This window comes from Elephas maximus, chromosome 15 (assembly GCF_024166365.1).
Source record: "Elephas maximus indicus isolate mEleMax1 chromosome 15, mEleMax1 primary haplotype, whole genome shotgun sequence".
Classification (NCBI taxonomy): domain Eukaryota; kingdom Metazoa; phylum Chordata; class Mammalia; order Proboscidea; family Elephantidae; genus Elephas; species Elephas maximus.
Genome location: NC_064833.1, coordinates 35,996,506 through 36,016,968, shown reverse-complemented (window position 1 = coordinate 36,016,968; position 20,463 = coordinate 35,996,506). Strand labels below are relative to the sequence as shown.

The 20,463-nt window shown below is 40.3% G+C and overlaps 1 protein-coding gene across 1 annotated transcript; it reads right to left on the bottom strand.

The window, feature by feature from the left end:
* Positions 1 to 322: 322 nt before the first annotated feature.
* LOC126058908 (armadillo repeat-containing protein 10-like) lies at positions 323 to 1,388 on the bottom strand. The gene is given in 2 exon segments (XM_049854304.1): positions 323 to 544; positions 546 to 1,388. Coding segments are annotated over 2 exon segments (924 nt in total). The 5' UTR covers positions 1,281 to 1,388; the 3' UTR covers positions 323 to 355.
* Between the last annotated feature and the right edge of the window lie 19,075 nt (positions 1,389 to 20,463).

Below are 20,463 nucleotides of genomic sequence, written 5' to 3'. Positions count from 1 at the left end.
TTAGCTGCAAATAACTGCAAAAGGTATAAGGGTGGTTTATGCATAAAAAAAAGTCACTGTCACTTCATACACAGGCAATAACTAAAATATCTCGATCTAGACAAAATCAAAAGAAATGTTTTCAGTAGAAGCACTAATCATTTGGTATCAATAAAACGATCCAAAATAAACTTGGAGACCATGGCAAGTTATAGCTGTGTTAGTGATGAAACATGATATCTACTATTTGAATTCAACAGCTGAAAGATTCCCTTTGCTTTCTAAGGAAATTGTATACGTTTATAATGTATTTTTTTTTTTTTATAATGTATACTATTTCCAGATTCTATCACTCTGGAAACATGGCCCGTTAGAATTACGTTATTATTACAACTTTTTCCTTCACATCCACATCAGGGTGATTAGCTAAAGCTCTCATTTTCTGGGCACATTCTTCTCCATATAACAGAAAAAACAAGGAACCTTTATGAAAGGTGGAAGTGGACCTAAGAACTAAATGACCATCCTTCTTGACGCAGTTATTTAAATTCTGAAACAGTGTTAAGTGCTCGAAGAAGAATCTCCTTTGCTACGCGGCTGTCATAAAGGGAAAGGAATGATGAATCCACTTGGGCACCGAATAGTCCTTCTGCCATGGCTGGGTTTTCAGACAAATTCAAAAGCAGTTTCAAAACTTGAACCTTGGTGTTTCCATTTCCAGTAAGTAACACATGGAAAAAGTCTGTAATGTAACTGCTAAGCATATGCTGGTGGTCATTGGTGACGGTCATGTTTGTTAACAATCTCAGTCCGGCCATTTGCACAGCAGAGTTTAGGGGATCCGAGAACACATCCTCACAGACTTGATTGATGTATATCTTTATGATGTCTTGATTTTCAACATTCACACTCAGGTTATTTAGGGCGTTTAAGGCTTTCTCTATAATACTGTGGTTGGGGTTGTTGATCATGTCTCCAACAATTGGAATACCACCCAATTCACGAATAATGGCTTGGTTAGCTGAAAAGTCTGCGTTGTTACCCAGAGTGACCAAAGCTCTTTCAATAATTACAGAATCCTCAGTTGACTCGAGCAGGTAAAGGAGTTTCTGAAGTTGTTCAGCATTCAGGACTTCATCATATGAACCATCTGTTAAGTCTTCTGCGGACGGCGAGGGGCGCAGCCGGGGCCCGCGGCCGACTCGCCACCGGCCCCGCGTCAGCCGGTAAATGCAGTAGCAGGCGCCGGCCCGGAAGACCAGGCCCGCCGCCACCCAGCCCACGTCCCGGGCGCCGCCCATGCTGCCGCCGGGGCGGGGGCGCGAAAGGCTCGCGGGGCTGGCGCTGGGGCTGCGGCGTGGGCTGGGCGCCGGGCGCTGGGGTCTGCACAGCCCGCGGGCGCCGCCGCCTCCGCCCCGTCCCTATCTTTGATGGATTAAGTATGCCTTCAAATTCTTTGTCATTCTTGCCACTGAGAGGTGGACTTTACTTCTCCCCTGGATCTGGCTGGCCCTGTGACTGCTTAAAAATATAGCATAGTGGAAGTGACAGTGTGCCAGTCCCAAGCCTATCCTATAAGAGGACAGCAGGCTCTGCTCCCTCCGTCTTGGAATGCTTGCTTCTGGGACACTCCATCTCAGTACCCAGTTACCATACTATGAGAAGCTCAAAGCACGTGGGAAGCCATATGAAAGCCCTCCAGTTGAAAGCCCCAGGTAGGTGCCCATCTGAGAGCTAGCCTTAACTGTCAACCGCATAACTAAGAAATATTAGATATTCCATTCCAGTAGACTCCTCAGACGACTGCATTCCCAGCCAAACTTGTGAAAAGCAGAAGAACCGCCTAGGTGGGCCCAAGCAACACATAGAACCATGAAAAATAATAAAATGGTTGATGTTTTAAGTCACTAAGTTTTGCAACAATAGATAACCAAGATACTATCCTGGTCATTATGCAGCAATAGATAACCAAGACACTATCTCCAGTGAAAAGCCTGGATTTCCTCATCTGTCTTTCTCTTCCTGTTTCGAGTACTAGCAGCAAATTTCCCCTCCATGGTTCTTCTTCTTGCCCCACATATTGATTCTGCTTAACTCCAACCAAGCTGACAGCTCCAAAGACAGAGTCATCTGTACTTTTTCATATGTTTGGCCAATATCTTAAATTTCTAAGTCCACATTTTCAAAACAAATAAGTTTAATTAATAGTAGAAACTATTCCTTCTACATTTTTTAAATTATCAAGAATAATATACTGGTTAATAATGTAATGAATCTAGCTGTAATTTTTCTTAGAGTTGCATTATTATCATGCTTATGCATTCCCTAATTACAAGTTGGCCTCTTTAAAAATGTCATTAACCCATTTAGGCCATATGGTAATTTTCAATAATAAATTTGAGGAATATTTTTCAATATATACAAGAATACAAAATCTAACTCCTTGATATGACACACACAAAATAAGCTTTCAAATGGTGCATAATGTATAATCTGGAGGAACCAAAGAAACAGGTAGATTTACCTCACTAAAAGAACTCTGAACTTTTGTTATGTGAACAGATAATAGAGTATATTCCTTTAAAAAAAGTTCCCCAATTGTAGGGATTCATCTTTGAAGTCTAGCTTTTTCCTCCAGTGAAACTAATCTTTCAAAGGTCATTTCTCACTTTGTATATCTGTTGAACTTCCTGCAACATTCTACCACTGCTTGATTCTTTGCTGGCTCCTCTTCCTCTTCCTATCACCTAAATTTAGCCATTCCCTCAGGCTGCTGCCTGAATCAAACCTGCTTTGTTTGCTTTCATTCTCACAATTTCAACTATCACTTCTGTATGTGCCTAGCAAAAGAGCCCACTAATCAAGCTCTGCAAATGTACGTTTCTTTCCAAAGCTCTGTCCTTGATTTTTCATTTCTCCACAAAGCATTTTCACCAAGCCTGCTGGTACTTTAAAATAAATAAACCTCCCCCTTCAGCCAAAGATTGAACAGACCCATGGAACAAAACAAGACTAAAGGGGTGCATCAGCCCTGGGGCAGGGACTGCAAGGCAGGAGGGAACAGGAAAGCTGGTAATAGGGAACCCAGGGTTGAGAAGGGAGAGTGTTGACCTGTCGTGGGGGTGTTAACCAATGTCATACGACAATGCGTGTACTGTTTGATGAGAAACTAGTTTGTTCTGTAAAAGTTCATCTAAAGTTCAGTAAAAATAAATAAATAAAAAGTACAGATTCCAAATAAATAAATAAAACCTCCAAGCCCTCCATCAACTCATAGTTAACACCAAATCAGTTCCTTTTATTTATTATTTTATTTCTTCACAATTTTTCCAGTTAACCTGGCACAAAGCTGTAGAATCATCTTTGGTTTCTTCTTTTCCTTTCTACCACATTGATTTAGTCTTCAGATCCTACTGATGCAACTTCCAATATACCCAATCCTTACAATCATCCCTTTTCTGCTTCCCCAGTGCTCCAATCTTAATTTAGATCCTCATATCTTCTTCCTTTTCTGAACCATAGTAGTGACTCCAAATTATCTTCCTACTTGTACTTACTTGTACTCTTTCCATCTTTCAATAACGTCTACACCCAACAATGAAACTAATTCCTGAAAACCAAGTCCTTTACCATTACCCATAGAAATTTGCAGGTCTGCTCAAAACCTTCAGGGTAACTTTCAGACTCTTTGCCCTAGAATTAAAGATTCTGTATATTTTAGCACTACTTTCCTATTTTATATGGGGTACTGGTGGTACCATGGTTAAGCACTCGGCTGCTAATCAAAAGGTTGGCAGTTAGAATCCACCAGCAGCTCCTAGGAAACCCTATGGGGCAGTTCTACTCTGTCCTATAGTGTTGCTATGAGTCGAAATCAACTCTAAGACAACAGGTTTGAATTTTTTTTTTTTTGTTTCCTGTTTTTTATTTATATAGTTATCTTTTTCTAAATATACACTCAGTATCAGCCAAATCAGACCTGTTGTTGCTTCCCAAATAAGTCTTTATCCAAGCTTACATTTTGATTCATGCATCTCCTTCTGTCTGAAACAGACTTTTGACCTATCTTCTGTGGGTTTCTTTAAATAATGACAGCTCAGCAATGTTAACCAACACTGGGATACAATGAAAATCCTGGACAAATATCTGTCCTCTATCTTTCGTTAAGAGCTCAGCTGCTAACCAAAAGGTTGGCAGTTCAAATCCACAAGCCACTCCTTTGAAACCCTATGAGGCAGTTCTACTGTGTCCTATAAGGTCACTATGAGTAGGAATCGACTCCATAGCAACAGGTTATCTTTATCTAGAGCTCCTTCAATTACCTTACTTCTCTACTCCAAATCTCTCTTTTTTTTTTTTTTAATTCTACCAAGGGTCTTATTCATCACCTAAGCCTTAGGTGGAAGAACCGGATAGAATTTGCTATCTTACAACCTTAAAAAAAAACTCGTAAAAAAAAAAGTGCCTACTTAATTTGCTACCGCATCGCACCTTCTACTCCATGGACCAGCACAAGGAACCAGCAGGCAGGTCCATACCTGGCTTGTACTACCTGTTCAGCTCATCTTCAAGATCCAGCTCAACTGTGTCCTTTTCCATTGAGACTATGCGTTCCCACTATTAAAACGAACTTTCCTTGTTTGAGTTTCCATAGCTCTGTGTTTGTATTTTGTGAAGCATATCAAAATTTACCTTGTATAACTGGAGCTTATGAATATGACTCATTTTCCTACTAACTTCTTGAAGGGCAAGCTCTGTGTCCTTGATGACTTCATAATAAACACACACATTTTCTTTGCCCTTACTATGTAGATACATAAATGATTTTATTTATATAAGGAGCATCACCTACAATATGTCTATAAAAATGCATCACAGAAATCATAATTTAGGACTGACCCTCTTTAAAAAATCAGATTATAGGAACTTTTTATACTTCAAAATAACAGACAATGCTGACCTTCATAGTGTATCATCATGAAAGATTTTATCAGATGAAAAAAATAAACTAATTCCCTAAAAGCTAATTACATGATCAAAGTCCTTCTGAATTCATTTTTGTCCACTTGAAATCTCCTCTTTCAAAGACATTTTTCTATTTAATACAGATGAGCCATTGCTGCTTCTGTCTTGTCTCTCTAATTTATGTTACTTTAAAATCTTCATGAAAGCTTGCAAGGTCACTGGCAATTGGACCTATCATCTTGACAAAAACAACATTGCTTAATCATATCATTTTATCTTTTAAGTCATTTACTTATTTGGCGTAAATTCAATTCCTTACTAAAGCCATCTCTAGTGAAATGAAAACAGAAGTGCTTTTATTTTATTTTTTTTAAAACCTACACTAATTGAAATAAACACAATTTTAACTATGTAGCCAAGAATGCAGAATAATTTCAGAAAACAAATAGAGTTATCATTGATATTTTTTCTTTCTTCTTTTATTTTTTAAAGGTGAAATCATGGAGTAAGAGCCTAAGAAAGGGGGCCATGGTGTCATGGATTGAATTGTGTTCCCCCAAAATATCTGTCAACTTGGCTGGGCCATGATTCCCAGTATTGTGTGACTGTCCACCATTTTGTCATCTGATGTGATTTTCCTATGTATTGTAAATCTTAGCTCTATGATGTTGATGAGATAGGATTAGCAGCAGTTACGTTAATGAAGCAGGACTTAATCTACAAAATTGGATTGTGTTTGAGCCAATCTCTTTTGAGATATAAAAGAGAGAAGTGAGCAGAGAGACAGGGGACCTCATGCCACCAAGAAAGCAGTGCCAGGAGCAGAGCACATCCTTTGGACCTGAGGTTCCTGCACGGAGAAGCTCCTAGACTAAGGAAAGATTGATGACAAGGACCTTCCTCCATAGCCAACAGAGAGAGAAAGCCTCCTCCTGGAGCTGGTGTCCAGAATTCAGACTTCTAGCCTACTAGACTGTAAGAGAATAAATTTCTCTTTGTTAAAGCCATCGATTTGTGGTATTTCTGTTACAGCAACACTAGATAACCAAAACACATGGAATGTTTATCATTTGATTGTTTGAAGTACCCAGCACCAAGCATGGTGGAATAAATGAATTAACAAATATTTTAGATCTTGATTATGTGAGAAGAGTGAGGTAGGGACAAAGGTGAGGATATCAACTCTGGAGATGGGAACATGAGAAGCCTATGAGATATTCAGATAGACATTTCAGTTAGCAGTTGGTTTTAAGGCTTGATCATAATATACTAATGTGAAAGTCACCAGTGTGTAAGTGGCAGTTAAAATACTTAGAATGAACAAAAATATCTAGGGAAAAGCTGTAGTGTGAGAAAAGAGACAGCAGAGGAAATGATCTTATTTAGTACCTATCTGAATGCTTTAGTAGGGATGGAAAAAAGAACTGTGTCGTAATACAGAATGTGATTCATACGGACAAAATAAGTAATGCTAACATTACAGAATAATTTCGATGTGTGCAAGTATCTTCTGAGCTCACAGCAGAAATAGTTTGTGGCTTATCTATGCAAATGAGACTGAGTATGGTAAACGGGAAGGAGTAAGGAGGTCAGTCTGAGAAAATGTTAAATTGTGCTTCTGGAATCTGGAGGCCTACATGATCAAATCTATTTGTCAAAACTTTCTTCCTTCTCCTTTGGCCACTCCTGACAACTGGACTGGGGAGTTAGCTCCTCCTTTTCCGTACTAGTTTTTTTTATCCTATCCAGCTTCTAATCATCATGCCAAGGTTCTATGAAGTACAATAAAATACATATTCCATTTACATGAGCCTGCTCCATTTCTGATCACATTCTCTATTCTAAATCCCTGACATGTTGAACATGACTGTGTAACGAAAAGAACCCCTTTACCTCTTAACTTTGCTTTCTCTCCTCTGTGCCTAGCTCTGACCCTTCTGACTCTTTAGAATGAAAGGTACCACAAAAGAAGAAACTTGCCACCTCTCAGCCTAAAATGTGCCTTCTCTATTCTTATCCCCCAACGTGCTACTCTTCCTGAATAACATGTTCTAGACCCTACAGTTAGAGGAGGGAGTGTCTATGGCAGGAGTTTGAGGGAAGGAAGATGCCAATAAGTCTCTAATAAGAAGCTTTCTCATCTCTATGAATGTTTGTACTTATACAGTGATTTTTTATTCTTGTATTTTTGCTATCTGAAAAGGCCTATACAGACACTGTAAATGGACCCCACTCCCCCCACCCCACCCCCCCTCACACACCATCTCAACCTTCCTTGATGGCAGTTCACCATTGTATTCAGGTGTTTGCCCTCCACATGGCTTTGTGCTCTGGAAGGTATCAAGATCCCCAGCCTTAGTGCAAGACAATTAAAATTTGGTAATTCCATTTCCCTTGCCAGTTACTAGTTTAGGAAGACTCATGGCACTCAATGCTGAAGAATGAAACATGAGGGGGTTGCTGGTAAATAATCTATGCCTTGTGAAAAGGGATTTTTGCTCTTAAAAAAGAACAAAAAACAAGTTACTGTTTCTCACCTCTAGATACTGTTTTGTGAAGATGTGGTGGTTGGAACCATTGCAGCCATATTAAGACCATGAGAGGCACTCAAGGAAGTCAAAACCAGACTGCTAAGGATATAACTGGTATATAAATAACCTGCCTTCTTGTTATATAAAATCATAAATTTTCTTTATTTTTATGATCTCAAGTTAAGGTTTTTATTACTTACAGCAAAAAGCATACCAACTGATACATGACCCTAACTGAACAGGGCAGAGTGAGGAGGAAAGGTTAAGGGGCAAAATTGACTGCCAGGTGTCATGGATGTAACCCACCAAGTGCTCTACTCTGTCATGGATGTAGGAGTTGGTAAAAAGAACAGCACTCTGGGGTTTCCCTCAGAATGAAAGAACCTGAAGAAATAGGTAGGTCAAAGGAATATAATCGGGACCCCAAATGATTCAGTTTCTACTCAGTGTCACACCAAAAAAGTAGTGGTCTGATGAAAAAAAAATCAAATAAAAGTAATTCTAATATTTCCTAAGCCTCTCAAACACACCAAAGATTTGGAATAGGTTAATATACTTCCAATTTACAGGGAAATAAAGTTAAAAAAAAAAAAACCTATTTCTGCTAACACAACTTTATCCATAGAAATGAAACCTCTCTCCCAATTTTACCTCCCAATCTATAGCTGCTCACAGCTACAGACTAAACCCTCACTAGAGCTTCTCTTTCTTCTCCCTTCTCCTATTTTTCACCTACATTTTTTATTTTCTTGCATCAGGTCAAGTATATCTTGTCAATTTTGAAAGCTATTTCCCCATCCTAGCTTTTCCCAAGCCCGTTGCTCTCTGTTATCACCCAAATTCTGTTACACAAAATCCCAAGAACTAATATGGCAAAGTCAGATTTCTCTTAGCAGCCAGGAGCACAAGGCTGTGAATACTCACACCTGATACTATTTTTTGTTCTCAAAAATTCACAGCAACAGGCTGTGGGAAACTACAGGACAAATGACCTGGTTTCTTCAACAAATAAAAGTGGGGAGTGTGGGGGAGAAAGACAGAGATGAAGAGGGAACTTATAAAGACTAAGGAAAAATATCAACCAGTCACAATGTGGGGACTTTATCTAGGTTCCAATTCTTCTACCCCACTCCAAAAAAAAAAAAAAAAACTCATATTTGTGACATTTATGAGGTAATTGGAAATTAGGACATTGACTGGATATTTGATGATATTAAGGACAGAAAAAAATATTAAGGACATATTTTTAAATTTTATTTGTGATAATGATATTGTGTGTTTTTTTAAGTTATTAACTTTTCGAGATAAAATATTTCTAGATAAAATCATATTGTCAGGTATTTGTTTCAAAATAATATGGGAGGGGTGGATGTAAGTGAAGGTAAATGATATTGTCTGTAAATTGATCTTTATCGAAGGTGGGAAATGAGTACTTACAGGTTCATTATATTCCTCTGTCTTTTCCTATTTCTGGTTGAATTTTTCCGTAATAAAATTTAGATGATAAACAGATAGGTAAATAGAAGTGTGTGTGTGTGTGTGTGAGAGAGAGAGAGAAAGAGAGACGGATGGACAAGAAACAGAGACAGAGAGTGGGAGAATAGAAGAACCTGAACATGTACCTCTGGTAGGTGACTTGGTAATGGCTACTTGTCTAGGTCCTGGAAGAATAATTCTAGAGACTCTAAGGTTTCTGTGAGCTTAAATGTTATGCACATCAATAAGCCTTATCAACCTAGATATTTAGAGCTTGACTTCTAGGCTGTCTCCATGGTGTTTGCAATAATTCATGACCTTTGCAGATTTGCCCAACTATCTCCTTCATATATCCACACAGGGAAAATTTCCTGACCAGAGCCTTTGTGGATACGTAGTCTTGAAACAGAATGGTGAAGCAAGGCCATATAATTAGGTAAACCTGTGGGTATTTTCTTTCAGCTACTAATGCCATCAGCCATGTGTAAAAAGCTTTTTAAATCCTCTTTTCTGTCTCCCATAATGTATATATTGAAGGTTTCATCTTTCCTCCAAATTTAGAATGATCCATACATGAAAAGAAGACCAGAGGCCTTGGAGTTGGAGTCCAGAGCTAATGACAAAAGAAGTAGGGACCAAAGTAAACAAACAAAACAATAAAACCCCAAACCCATTGCCTGCCAAGTTGATTCTGACTCATAGCAACCCTACAGGGGAGAGTAGAACAGCACCATAGGGCTTCCAAGGCTGTAAATCTTTACAGAAGCAGACTGCCACATCTTTGTCCCAAGGAGCAGTGGGTAGTTTCGAACTGCCGACCTTTCGGTTAACAGCCAAGCACTTAACCACTGCACCACCAGAGCTCCTTCAGAAGCAGGGACACTGAGGAATTATTTCTGTTGCAGAAGCAGCAGCAGCAACATCTGGTTTCCAGAAGCAGAACTGGTAGTGTTGCCATGGTGACAGCCAGTGCCCGATGCCATCAGTGGTGTAGGGGCAAGCTGCAGCAGTAGTGTCTGGTGAGAGCAGTATCAGTGTTCTCACCAGTTTTATATTTTGATTCTGGGTACGCAGTCACTTTTTATACTTGTCCAATTTCTAAGCTGGTTCTTTATCTTTGACAAAATTCTTCACATTGAATAAATTATTTTGTTGAATAAATTATTTTTCAGTTTAATTCAGCCTAAGTCAGCTTCTATTGCTGGTAAATAAAAGCCTTGACTTACACAGAAAATGGTACCTGGAGCAGCTATAGCATAGAAAGAACCTCCAGAAAATTGGGGAGGCAGAGAATAGCCAGTAACTTTTAAGAGATGGCAAACTGGCAGCCTGTTAACTGCCATGGCAAACAGCTAATATAAGTTCACCTGAGTTCTCAAGAAAGACAAGATTTTGAAAGTCTATGTCACCAGAGGCATATGAAGGGCATGAGATACTGAATGACTGCAGGGCAAAGTGGGATAAGGGCTTTTAATAGTACTTGTCAAGTAAAAGAACAAATGAGACACTCAAATTCCAGGTTCTTATTTTACGACATGGGCCTTCAACTAGTCCTGTTGCGTCATCATCTCATCCTCCACCCACGGTTAGGTGGTATACAGATGACTCTGTTCAATATGCTGGTATCAGCTGGAAGCAGGTTGTTGAGGTTGTTGCAGAATTACACCCCCACTAATGATAACTTAAGGAGGCTTGGTTGTGCAATGGTTAGAGCCCTCAGCTGCTAACCGAAAGTTTGGAAGTTCAAACTGACCAGCCGTTTTGTGGGAAAAAGATGTGGCAGTCTGCTTCCATAAAGATTACAGCCTTGGAAACCCTATTGGGCAGTCCTACTCTGTCCTATAAGGTCGATATGAGTCCAAATCAAACTCGATGGCAATGGGTAAGGGTAACTTGAAAAGCAGTAGATAAGAAAAATCTGATCAGTAAGCAAAACTTGGGATAGTAGATGTCATTGACCTCTTTGCCTAAAATGAGAGGTAGCCTAAAATCAAGATCACTTCATGAAGAACTAATGGTTTGGCTTGATGTTAGACTTGGAAAAAAGAACGAGAGAGGATTAGTTGAGACAGGGACAGAAGGCTGGACGCCTCAAGGCCGGAATAACCGGCCTTTGATCTGGGACTCTATCCTGGTAGTTTTACAAGATAACCTGGGAGGCACAAAGTTTTGAATATCTCTCTTGTAAGTTGTTTTTCAGGACTCCATCCTAGGAGGTGGTGTCACAAGATAATCCACGTCCTGGACCCTGACACATGGAGTTCTACATATCTTCTCCACAAGCTGTTTCCCAAAGTTGAACAGAATTAGCCAATCCCTGGGGCATGCACAGTGAAAATGGGTGTGATCTTACAGTCGTGTCAAGTGGCCACTGAGACTGCGCAGTGGTGACGTGACTTTGTCCAAACTGACTCCATGTTGGGTTCCAGATGCGCACCCACCTAATTTCTTAACCCCGCAATTTCCCAGAAAGCCCTGCCTTTTTACCCCAAAAAGTAATGAATAAAACATGAGACCCTTCCCACCTAAAACCCTTTATACTCCAGGAAACCTCCATTCAGAGAGAGACTGGAGGCTAGTGTATGGGAAAGCCCCTGTCTTTCTCTCCTGAGCCTCTGCTTTCTTTCTGTCACTAAAAACCTTTGTTCGTGTGGAAACTCTGAGCCTCTCCTGGTCATTCTTGGTCAGTAGAAGGCAAGAACCTAGGCAGGACTTGGTCCCAAGCTGGGAAGCCTTGCCCTGCAACATAGTGACAAAGAGGTTTGGGGAAAAGCTATGGATAGACCCAGAGTATGGGATAGGTGTTAGTGATATGAATCTTCACCAAATGTTCCCACAGTAAAAGGTGTTTCATAATCAGGAGGAAAAATGATTCACTCTGAATCATTCCCCAACTACCCCATTTCTTTTTCAGTGATATGCATAAAGAGACCAGAATGGCTGTGTCAGTTATTTATTGCAGTGTAACAAACCATCCCAAAACTTAGGGACTTAAACCTGAGGAATGGGGAAGGCCTGGGAGAATCATAACATGTACACTTGCTGCAGAGTTGCAGGGCCCTTCCTTCTGGGAATCAGGCCTTTCCTTCAGTCAGTACAGTACGTTCCAGGTCCCCAAGTGACTCGGATCTGGGCAAGGGATGGCAACCTTTGGGGAGGGCAAGTGCCCTCAGCATCCCAAGCATTCATTCATGATTTCTTCTAATAGCACATTGTAAGTGGTATTTTTCACCAGTTACCTGTCTATTTTACCATTACGGACATCATGTTCTATTAACCATTTCCATAACTCACTGAGAGTTAAGCTCCACCTAATTGCCCTTCCAAATTTGCACTCCTTACGATAATTGTGGTGACCTGAATTCTGATTGTTAGGTGTTGCACTAGACACTATTTTTCAGGGGTCTTATCATGCTTGTCTGTGAGTTTGTCGTACTATGGTGGTTTGCACGCTGCTGTGATGCTGGAAGCTATGCCACCAGTATTTCAAATAATAGCAGGGTCACCGGTGGTGGACAGGTTTCAACAGAGTGTCCAGAATAAGACAGAGTGGGAAGAAGGACCTAGCAAACTTCTTCAGAAAAAACTGACCAGTGAAAACTTTATGGATTACAGTGGAACACTGTCTGATATAGTGCTAGAAGATGACCCCTCAGGTTGGAAGGCATTCAAAATACGACTGGAAAAGATGCCTCCTCAAAGTAGAGATGATCTTAATGATATAGATGGAGTAAAGTTTTTGAAACTTTTATTTGCTGATGTAGCAACACTCAAAATGAGAAGAAACAGCTGCAAACATCCATTAGTAATGGATATTTAAACAATAATATTAAATAAATATTTGCCTTCCCAAAAAGTTACCATCCCTCACCCTGACCTGAGTCAATTGTGGACCTGGAACGTACTGACAGAAGGAAAGTCCTGATTCTCAGAAGGAAAGACCCTGCAACTCCAGAGAAAGTGTACATGTTATTATTTTTTATAAAAGAACATAGAATGTATGGAGTATGAATCTAGGAAAATTGGAAATTGTCAAAAATAAAATGGAATGCTTGAAGATCCTAGGCATTAATGAGCTGAAATGAACCAGTATTGGCCATTTTGAATCAAAAAATCATACGGTTTACTATACTGGGAAGAGGGATGGTGTCACACTCGTTGTCAAAACCAAAAACAAAACATTTTAAGATCTATCCTGAAACACAACCCTGTCAGTGATAGGATAATATCCATATGCTTTAAGGAAGACCAGTTAATAAGACTATTATTCAAATTTATGCACCAACCACTAATGGGAAAATTGAAGATTTGTACTAAATACTGCAATGTGAAATTGATGAAACATGCAATCAAGATGCATTGATAATTACTGGTGATTGGAATGCAGAAGTTGGAAACAAAGAAGAAGGATCAGTAGGTGGAAATATGGCCTTGGTGACAGAAACGATGTGGGGGATCCCATGACAGAATTTTGCAAGACCAATGACTTCTTCATTGCAAATAGCTTTTTTCAACAACATAAACTGACTATACATGTGGACCTCACTGGATGGAACACACAGGAATCAAATCAACTACATCTGTGGAATGAGACTATGGAGAAGCTCAAAATCATCAGTCAGGTAAAAGCCATGGGCCTACTGAGGAACAGTCCATTAATTGCTCATATGCAGGTTCAAGTTAAAGCCAAAGAAAACTGAAACAAGGCAAAGAAAGCCAAAGTACAACCTTGGGTATATCTCACCTGAATTTAGAGACCATCTTAAGAATAGGTTTGACGCATTTAACACTAATGACTGAAGACCAGAAGAGGTGTGGGATGACATCAAGGATATTATACAAGAAACAAGCAAAAGGCCATTAAAAAGACAGAAAATAAAAAATAAAGACCAAAATGGATGTCAGAAGGCACTCTGAAACTTGCTCTTGAACATAGGGTAGCTAAAGAGAAAGGAAGAACTGATGAAATAAAGGAGCTGAACAGATATCAAAGGGGGGCTTGAGAAGACAAAGTATTACACTGAAATTTGCAAAGACCTGGGTTAGAAAACCAAAAGGGAAGAACACGCTCGGCATTTCTCAAGGTGAAAGAACTGAAGAAAAATTCAAGTCTCTAGTTGTGATGTTGAGGGATTCTCGGAATTGACTCGATGGCACTGGGATCTTTATGGGCAAAATACTGAACAATGCAGCAAGAATCAAAAGTAAATGGAAGGAATACATAGAGTCAGTAAAACAAAAGTAACGGGTTGATGTTCAACCATTTCAAGAGGTAGCATATGGCCAAGAATCGATGGTATTAAAGGAAGAAGTCCAAGCCGCACTGAAGACACTGGTGAAAAACAAGGCCCCAGGAATTGACAGAATACCAAATGAGATGTTTCAACAAATGGATGCAATGATGGAAGTGCTCACCTGTCTATGATGAGAAATTGGAAAGATGACTATCTGGCCAACCAATTGGAAGAGATCCATATACGTACCTATTCCAAAGAAAGCTGATCCAAAGGAATATGGAAATTATCGAACAATAACATTAATATCACATGCAAGTAAAATTATGTGGAAGATAATTTAAAAATAGTGGCAACAGTACATCGACAGGGAACTGTCAGAAATTCAAACTGAATTCAGAAGAGGACGTGGAACCAAGAATATTATTGCAGATGAATCTTGTCTAAAAGCAAAGAATACCAGAAAGACGTTTATTTGAGTTTTATTGACTATTCAAAGGCATTCAACTGTGTGGATCATAATGAATTATGGATAACATTGTTAAGAATGGAAATTCCGGAACACTTGGTTGTGTTTATGCTGAATCTGTGCATACACCAAGAGGCAGTCATTCGAACTGAACAAGGAGACGCTATGTGGCTTAAAATCAGGAAATGTGTGTGTCAGGGTTGCATCCTTCCACCACACTTAATCCAACTGTATGCTCAGCAAGTAATACTAGAAGCTGGACTATATGAAGAAGAATGTGGGATCAGGGTTGGAAGAAGACTCATTAATAACCTGTGATAAGCAGATGACACAACCTTGCTAGCTGAAGGCAAAGAAGACTTTAAGTACTTACTGATGAAGATCAAAGACCACAGCCTTCAGTATGGACTACATCTCAACATAAAGAAAACAAAAATCCTCACAACTGAACCAATAAGCAACATTACGACGAACAGAGAAAAGACTGAAGTTGTCAAGGATTTCCTTTTACTAGGATCCACAATCAACACCCATGGAAGCAGCAGTCAAGAAATCAAAAGACGCATTGCATTGGGTAAATCCTGCTGCAAAAGATCTCTTTAAAGTGTTAAAAAGTAAAGATGTCACTTTGAGGACTAAGGTGAGCCTGACCCAAGCCATGGTATTTTAAATTGCCTGATATGCATGTGAAAGCTGGACAATGAATAAGGAAGGCCAAAGAAGTATAATTGAAGCATTTGAATTATAGTATTGGCAAAGATATTGACTATACCATAGATTGCAGAAGAAACAAATGTTTTAGATTTAGTACAGCCAGACTACTCCTTAGAAGAGAGGATGGCGAGACTTTGACTCATGTACTTTGGATGTGTTATTAGGAGAGACCAGTCCCTGGAGATGAACATCATGCTTGGTAAAGTAGAGGGTCAGTGAAAAAGAGGAAGTCCCTCAATGGATGGATTGACAGAATTGGCTGCAACAATGGGCTCAAACATAGCGTTGACTGTGCGGATGGTGAAGGACCAAGCAGTATTTTGTTCTGTTTTGCATAAGGTTGTTATGAGTCAGATCTGACTTGATGGCACCTAACAACAGCATCGTCCTCACTTCAATCAGTGGGCCAACTTTTATCATGGAAAGACCTGCCATTAACCATAGTTACAGAAGACGGTCACTCCTGAACTTTTGAGTGATGCTTGTGTCCCTATCACCAGTAGAGTACATTCTTTATTGTTTTGGTGAATGGTATATCTTCTGGGCTCTTCTATGAAATGTAGTCCCCTGGTGGGATTTCTGACCTTGCATAACATATTAACGTATGGATTCTACTATGCTCATATTTCTGAGCCTTTTAATTACATCTTGCACTATGTTTTTTTGTCATTGTTGTATGCCCTCAAATCAATTCCTATTCACAGCAGCCCCACGTGACAGAGTAGAGCTACCCTATAGGATTTTCTAGGCTATAATCTTTGTGTGAGGAGATCACTAAGTCTTTTCTCCCACAGAGCCATTGGGTGGGTTCAAACTGCTGACTTTTGGTTAGCAGCCAAGTGTTTAACCATTGTGCACCAGGTCTCCTTTCTTATACTATAAAAAAAAAAAAAATGTCATGCTAATTCTGGCATTTCTGCCTCACACATGGGCTGAGACAAGTAGCTTGTTCTCACCATCTCTCTGAGTTTTTGCCAGGGTGTTATATCCTGTATCTCAGGAGAGTAATCCCAAATAAATAAACTCTCCCTAGTCAACCCTTATGCTCGACCCAGCCTGATGAAGTGCCCCCAAAGTCCAATGCCATGTGTACTCTCCTAGCTCCTGAGTTTTATGTTACTATGTACCACAACCATTTTGAGCTTTAGTACCTTTTCTACCTTATCAGGCCTAGCACCTCTCTGGCTGAGACTATGTTGTAATGCAACCCTAGTTATTGGCCTAGTAGAAAGGTGAGGAGCTGAGGGTGAATCCTGGGGGCACAGAGGGACATATATCCTCTTTGGGGTAAGAGGTCCCTGCATCATTTTCAAGTAAGGCTTGAAGAATAGTTTTGAATAGGGAAGAGTAGGTCTTTTCTGAAGGCCCTGAGGGCTCAAGAGAAACAGGAGATTCAGGGCTTTTAGGGCATCAACCTCATCCCATAGTTCATGGTTCCATTTTTTCAACCAAGGCCACCCTGATCTTGGCATAGCAGATCTGCCTTGGAGGGAGTTTAATATTTCATTGGAGCTCATGACTATTAAGTCCAGGGCCTGGCCCTTAGTTTCTCTGCCCTCCTGCAGCAAGAGATAAGAGTCTCTTTTATGCTACCAAGGAGGGCTCTGTCTTCCACAGTTATCTTCTAAATGAAGATTAATTATTCTCAGCTTTTTGTTATATTTCTCCAAAGCATCAATCAAGCATAGCAAGAGCAACCCACCTCCATCTTCTTTATAGTCACTGTTTTCCCCGTATTTCTCAAAGGCCTGATTAATCACACCAGCTAATGTATTCCCTTCTACCTGTATGTCATCCCAGTTCTCTACAGATGAAAGTCTTAACAATTTCACTGTTACCTTGTGCCAAGGGTTCTCTGTGCTCCAACTACCACCAGTAAGGTGGTCCTCATTGCCTGCCAGGCAGCTATGTGATCCAACTCCAAATCCCATCTCAGTGTGTGCTTTCTTGGGTCACTCCTACCACCAACTCTCACAGATATGGCTCCCTGAGACAGAGATTAACTTTATGGAACCCTATGGGGCAGTTCTACTCTGACCTGTAGGGTTGCTACGAGTCTGAACGGACTCAACAGCAACGGGTTTTTAAAATTTTTTTGGTACACCACATTCATTAGAGGGTATCTGCTTCGTAGCAGGAACAGGGAAGACTATGAATGGAACCAGGTAGTTTCTAGGGGCATCTCTAGTACTACCATTACTATTGGGAAAAAAAAAAAAAAAAATGAATGCTAGAGAGCCCCACGGTGTTTTTGCTAGTTGCTGTCAAGTCAATTCTGACTCATAGCAACCCCGTGTGTGCAGAATAGACGTACTCCATAGGGTTTTCAAGGCTGTGACCTTTGGGAAGAAGATTGTCAGGCCTGTCTTCTAAGGCACCTCTGGGTGGGTCTGAACCGCCAACCTTTCAGCTAGTAGTAAAGTGCTTAACTGTTTGCTTCATTTAGGAACCCCACATGGCTGGACTATTGCAAGATAATTGTAATTAGCTATACATGAGTTTTACTCAGGCTACTAACAAAGCCTTTTCTGCAAACGTGCTTTCATAGGGAAATATATTTGTTGTTGTTGTTGTTAGGTGCTGTTGAGTTGGTTCCGACTCATAACGACCCTAGGCACAACAGAATGAAACACTGCCCTGTCCTGAGCCATCCTCACAATCGTTGTGCTTGAGCCCATTGTTGCAGCCACTGTGTCAATCCACCTCGTTGAGGGTCTTCTTCTTTTTCGATGACCCTGTACTCTGCCAAGCATGATGTCCTTCTCCAGGGACTGATCCCTCCTGACAACATGTTCAAAGTATGTAAGACGCAGTCTCGCCATCCTTGCCTCTAAGGAGCATTCTGGCTGTACTTCCTCTAAGACAGATTTGTTCATTCTTTTGGCATTCCGTGGTATATTCAATATTCTTTGCCAACACCACAATTCAAAGCAGGCAATTCTTCTTCAGTCTTCCCTATTCATTGTCCAGTTTTCACATGCACATGATGCTACCGAAAATACCATGGCTTGGGTGAGGCGCACTGTAGTCTTCAGGGTGACATATTTGCTCTTCAACACTTTAAAGAGGTCCTTTGCAGCATATTTGCCCAATGCAATGCATCTTTTGATTCCTTGACTGCTGCTTCCATGGCTGTTGATTGTGGATCCAAGTAAAATGAAATCCTTGACAACTTCAATCTTTTCTCCATTTATCATGATGTTGTTCATTGGTCCAGGTGTGAGGATTTTTGTTTTCTTTATGTTGAGGTGCAATCCATACTGAAGGCTGTGGTCTTTGATCTTCATCAGTAAGTGCTTCAAGTCCTCTTCACTTTCAGCAAGCAAGGTTGTGTCATCTGCATAACGCAGGTTGTTAATGAGTCTTCCTCCAATCCTGATGCCCCATTCTTCTTCATATAGTCCAGCTTCTCGTATTATTTGCTCAGCATACAGATTAAATAGGTATGATGAAAGAATTCAACCCTGACGCACACCTTTCCTGACTTTAAACCAATCACTATCCCCTTGTTCTGTCCGAACAACTGCCTCTTGATCTATGTAAAGGTTCATCATGAGCACAGTTAAGTGTTCTGGAATTCCCATTCTCGGCAATGTTATCCATAGTCTCTTATGATCCACACAGTTGAATGCCTTTGCATAGTCAATAAAACACAGGTAAACACCCTTCTGGTATTCTCTGCTTTCAGCCTGGGGTCCATCCGACATCAGCAATGATATCCTGGTTCCACGTCCTCTTCTGAAACTGGCCTGAATTTCTGGCAGTCCCCTGCCGATATACTGCTGCAACCGTTTTTGAATGATCTTCAGCAAAATTTGTTTGCGTGTGATATTAATGATATTGTTCTATAATTTCCACATTTGGTTGGATCACCTTTCTTGGGAATAGCCATAAATATGGATCTCTTCCAGTCAGTTGGCCAGGAGACTGTCTTCCATATTTCTTGGCACAGACGAATGAGCACCTCCAGAGATGCATCTGTCTGTTGAAACATCTCAATTGACATTCCATCAACTCCTGGACCTTTGTTTTTCACCAATGCCTTCAGAGCAGCTTGGACTTCTTCCTTCAGTACCATCGGTTCCTGATCATATGCCACCTCTTGAAATGGTTGAACATCGACTAATTCTTTTTGGTATAATGACTCTGTGTATTCCTTCCATCTTCTTTTGATGGTTCCTGCGTCGTTTAATATTTTCCCCATGGAATCCTTTACTATTGCAACTCGAGGCTTGAATTTTGTCTTCAGTTCTTTCAGCTTGAGAAACACCAAGTGTGTTCTTCCCTTTTGGTTTTCCATCTCCAGCTCTTTGTACATGTCATTATAATACTTTAGTTTGTCTTCTTGAGACGCCCTTTGAAATCTTCTGTTCCGTTCTTCCACTTCATCAATTCTTCCTTTTGCTTTAGCTGCTCAACACTCAAGAGTAAGTTTCAGAGTCTCCTCTGACATCCATCTCGGTCTTTTCTTTCTTTCCTGTCTTCAATGACCTCTTGCTTTCTTCACGTATGATGTCCTTGATGTCATTCCACAACTCATCTGGTCTTCGGTTACTAGTGTTCAATGCATCAAATCTATTCTTGAGATGGTCTCTAAATTCAGGTGGGATATACTCAAGGTCATATTTTGGCTCTCATGGACTTGCTCTGATTTCCTTCAGTTTCAGCTTGAACTTGCATAAGGGCAATCGATGGTCTGTTCCACAGTCGGCCCCTGGCCTTGTTCTGACTGATGATATTGAGCTTTTCCATCCTCTCTTTCCACAGATGTAGTCAATTTGATTTCTGTGTGTTCCATCTGGTGAGGTCCATGTGTATAGTCGCTGTTTATGTTGGTGAAAGATGGTATTTGCAATGAAGAAGTCGTTGGTGTTGCAAAATTCTATCATTTGGTCTCTGGCATTGTTTCTATTACCAAGGCCATATTTTCCAACCACCAATCCTTCTTCTTTGTTTCCAACTTTCGCATTCCAATTGCCAGTAATTATCAATGCATCTTGATTGTACGTTTGATCAATTTCAGAGTGCAGAAGCTGAGAAAAATCTTCTATTTCTTCATCTTTGGCCCTAGTGGTTGGTGCATAAATTTGAATAA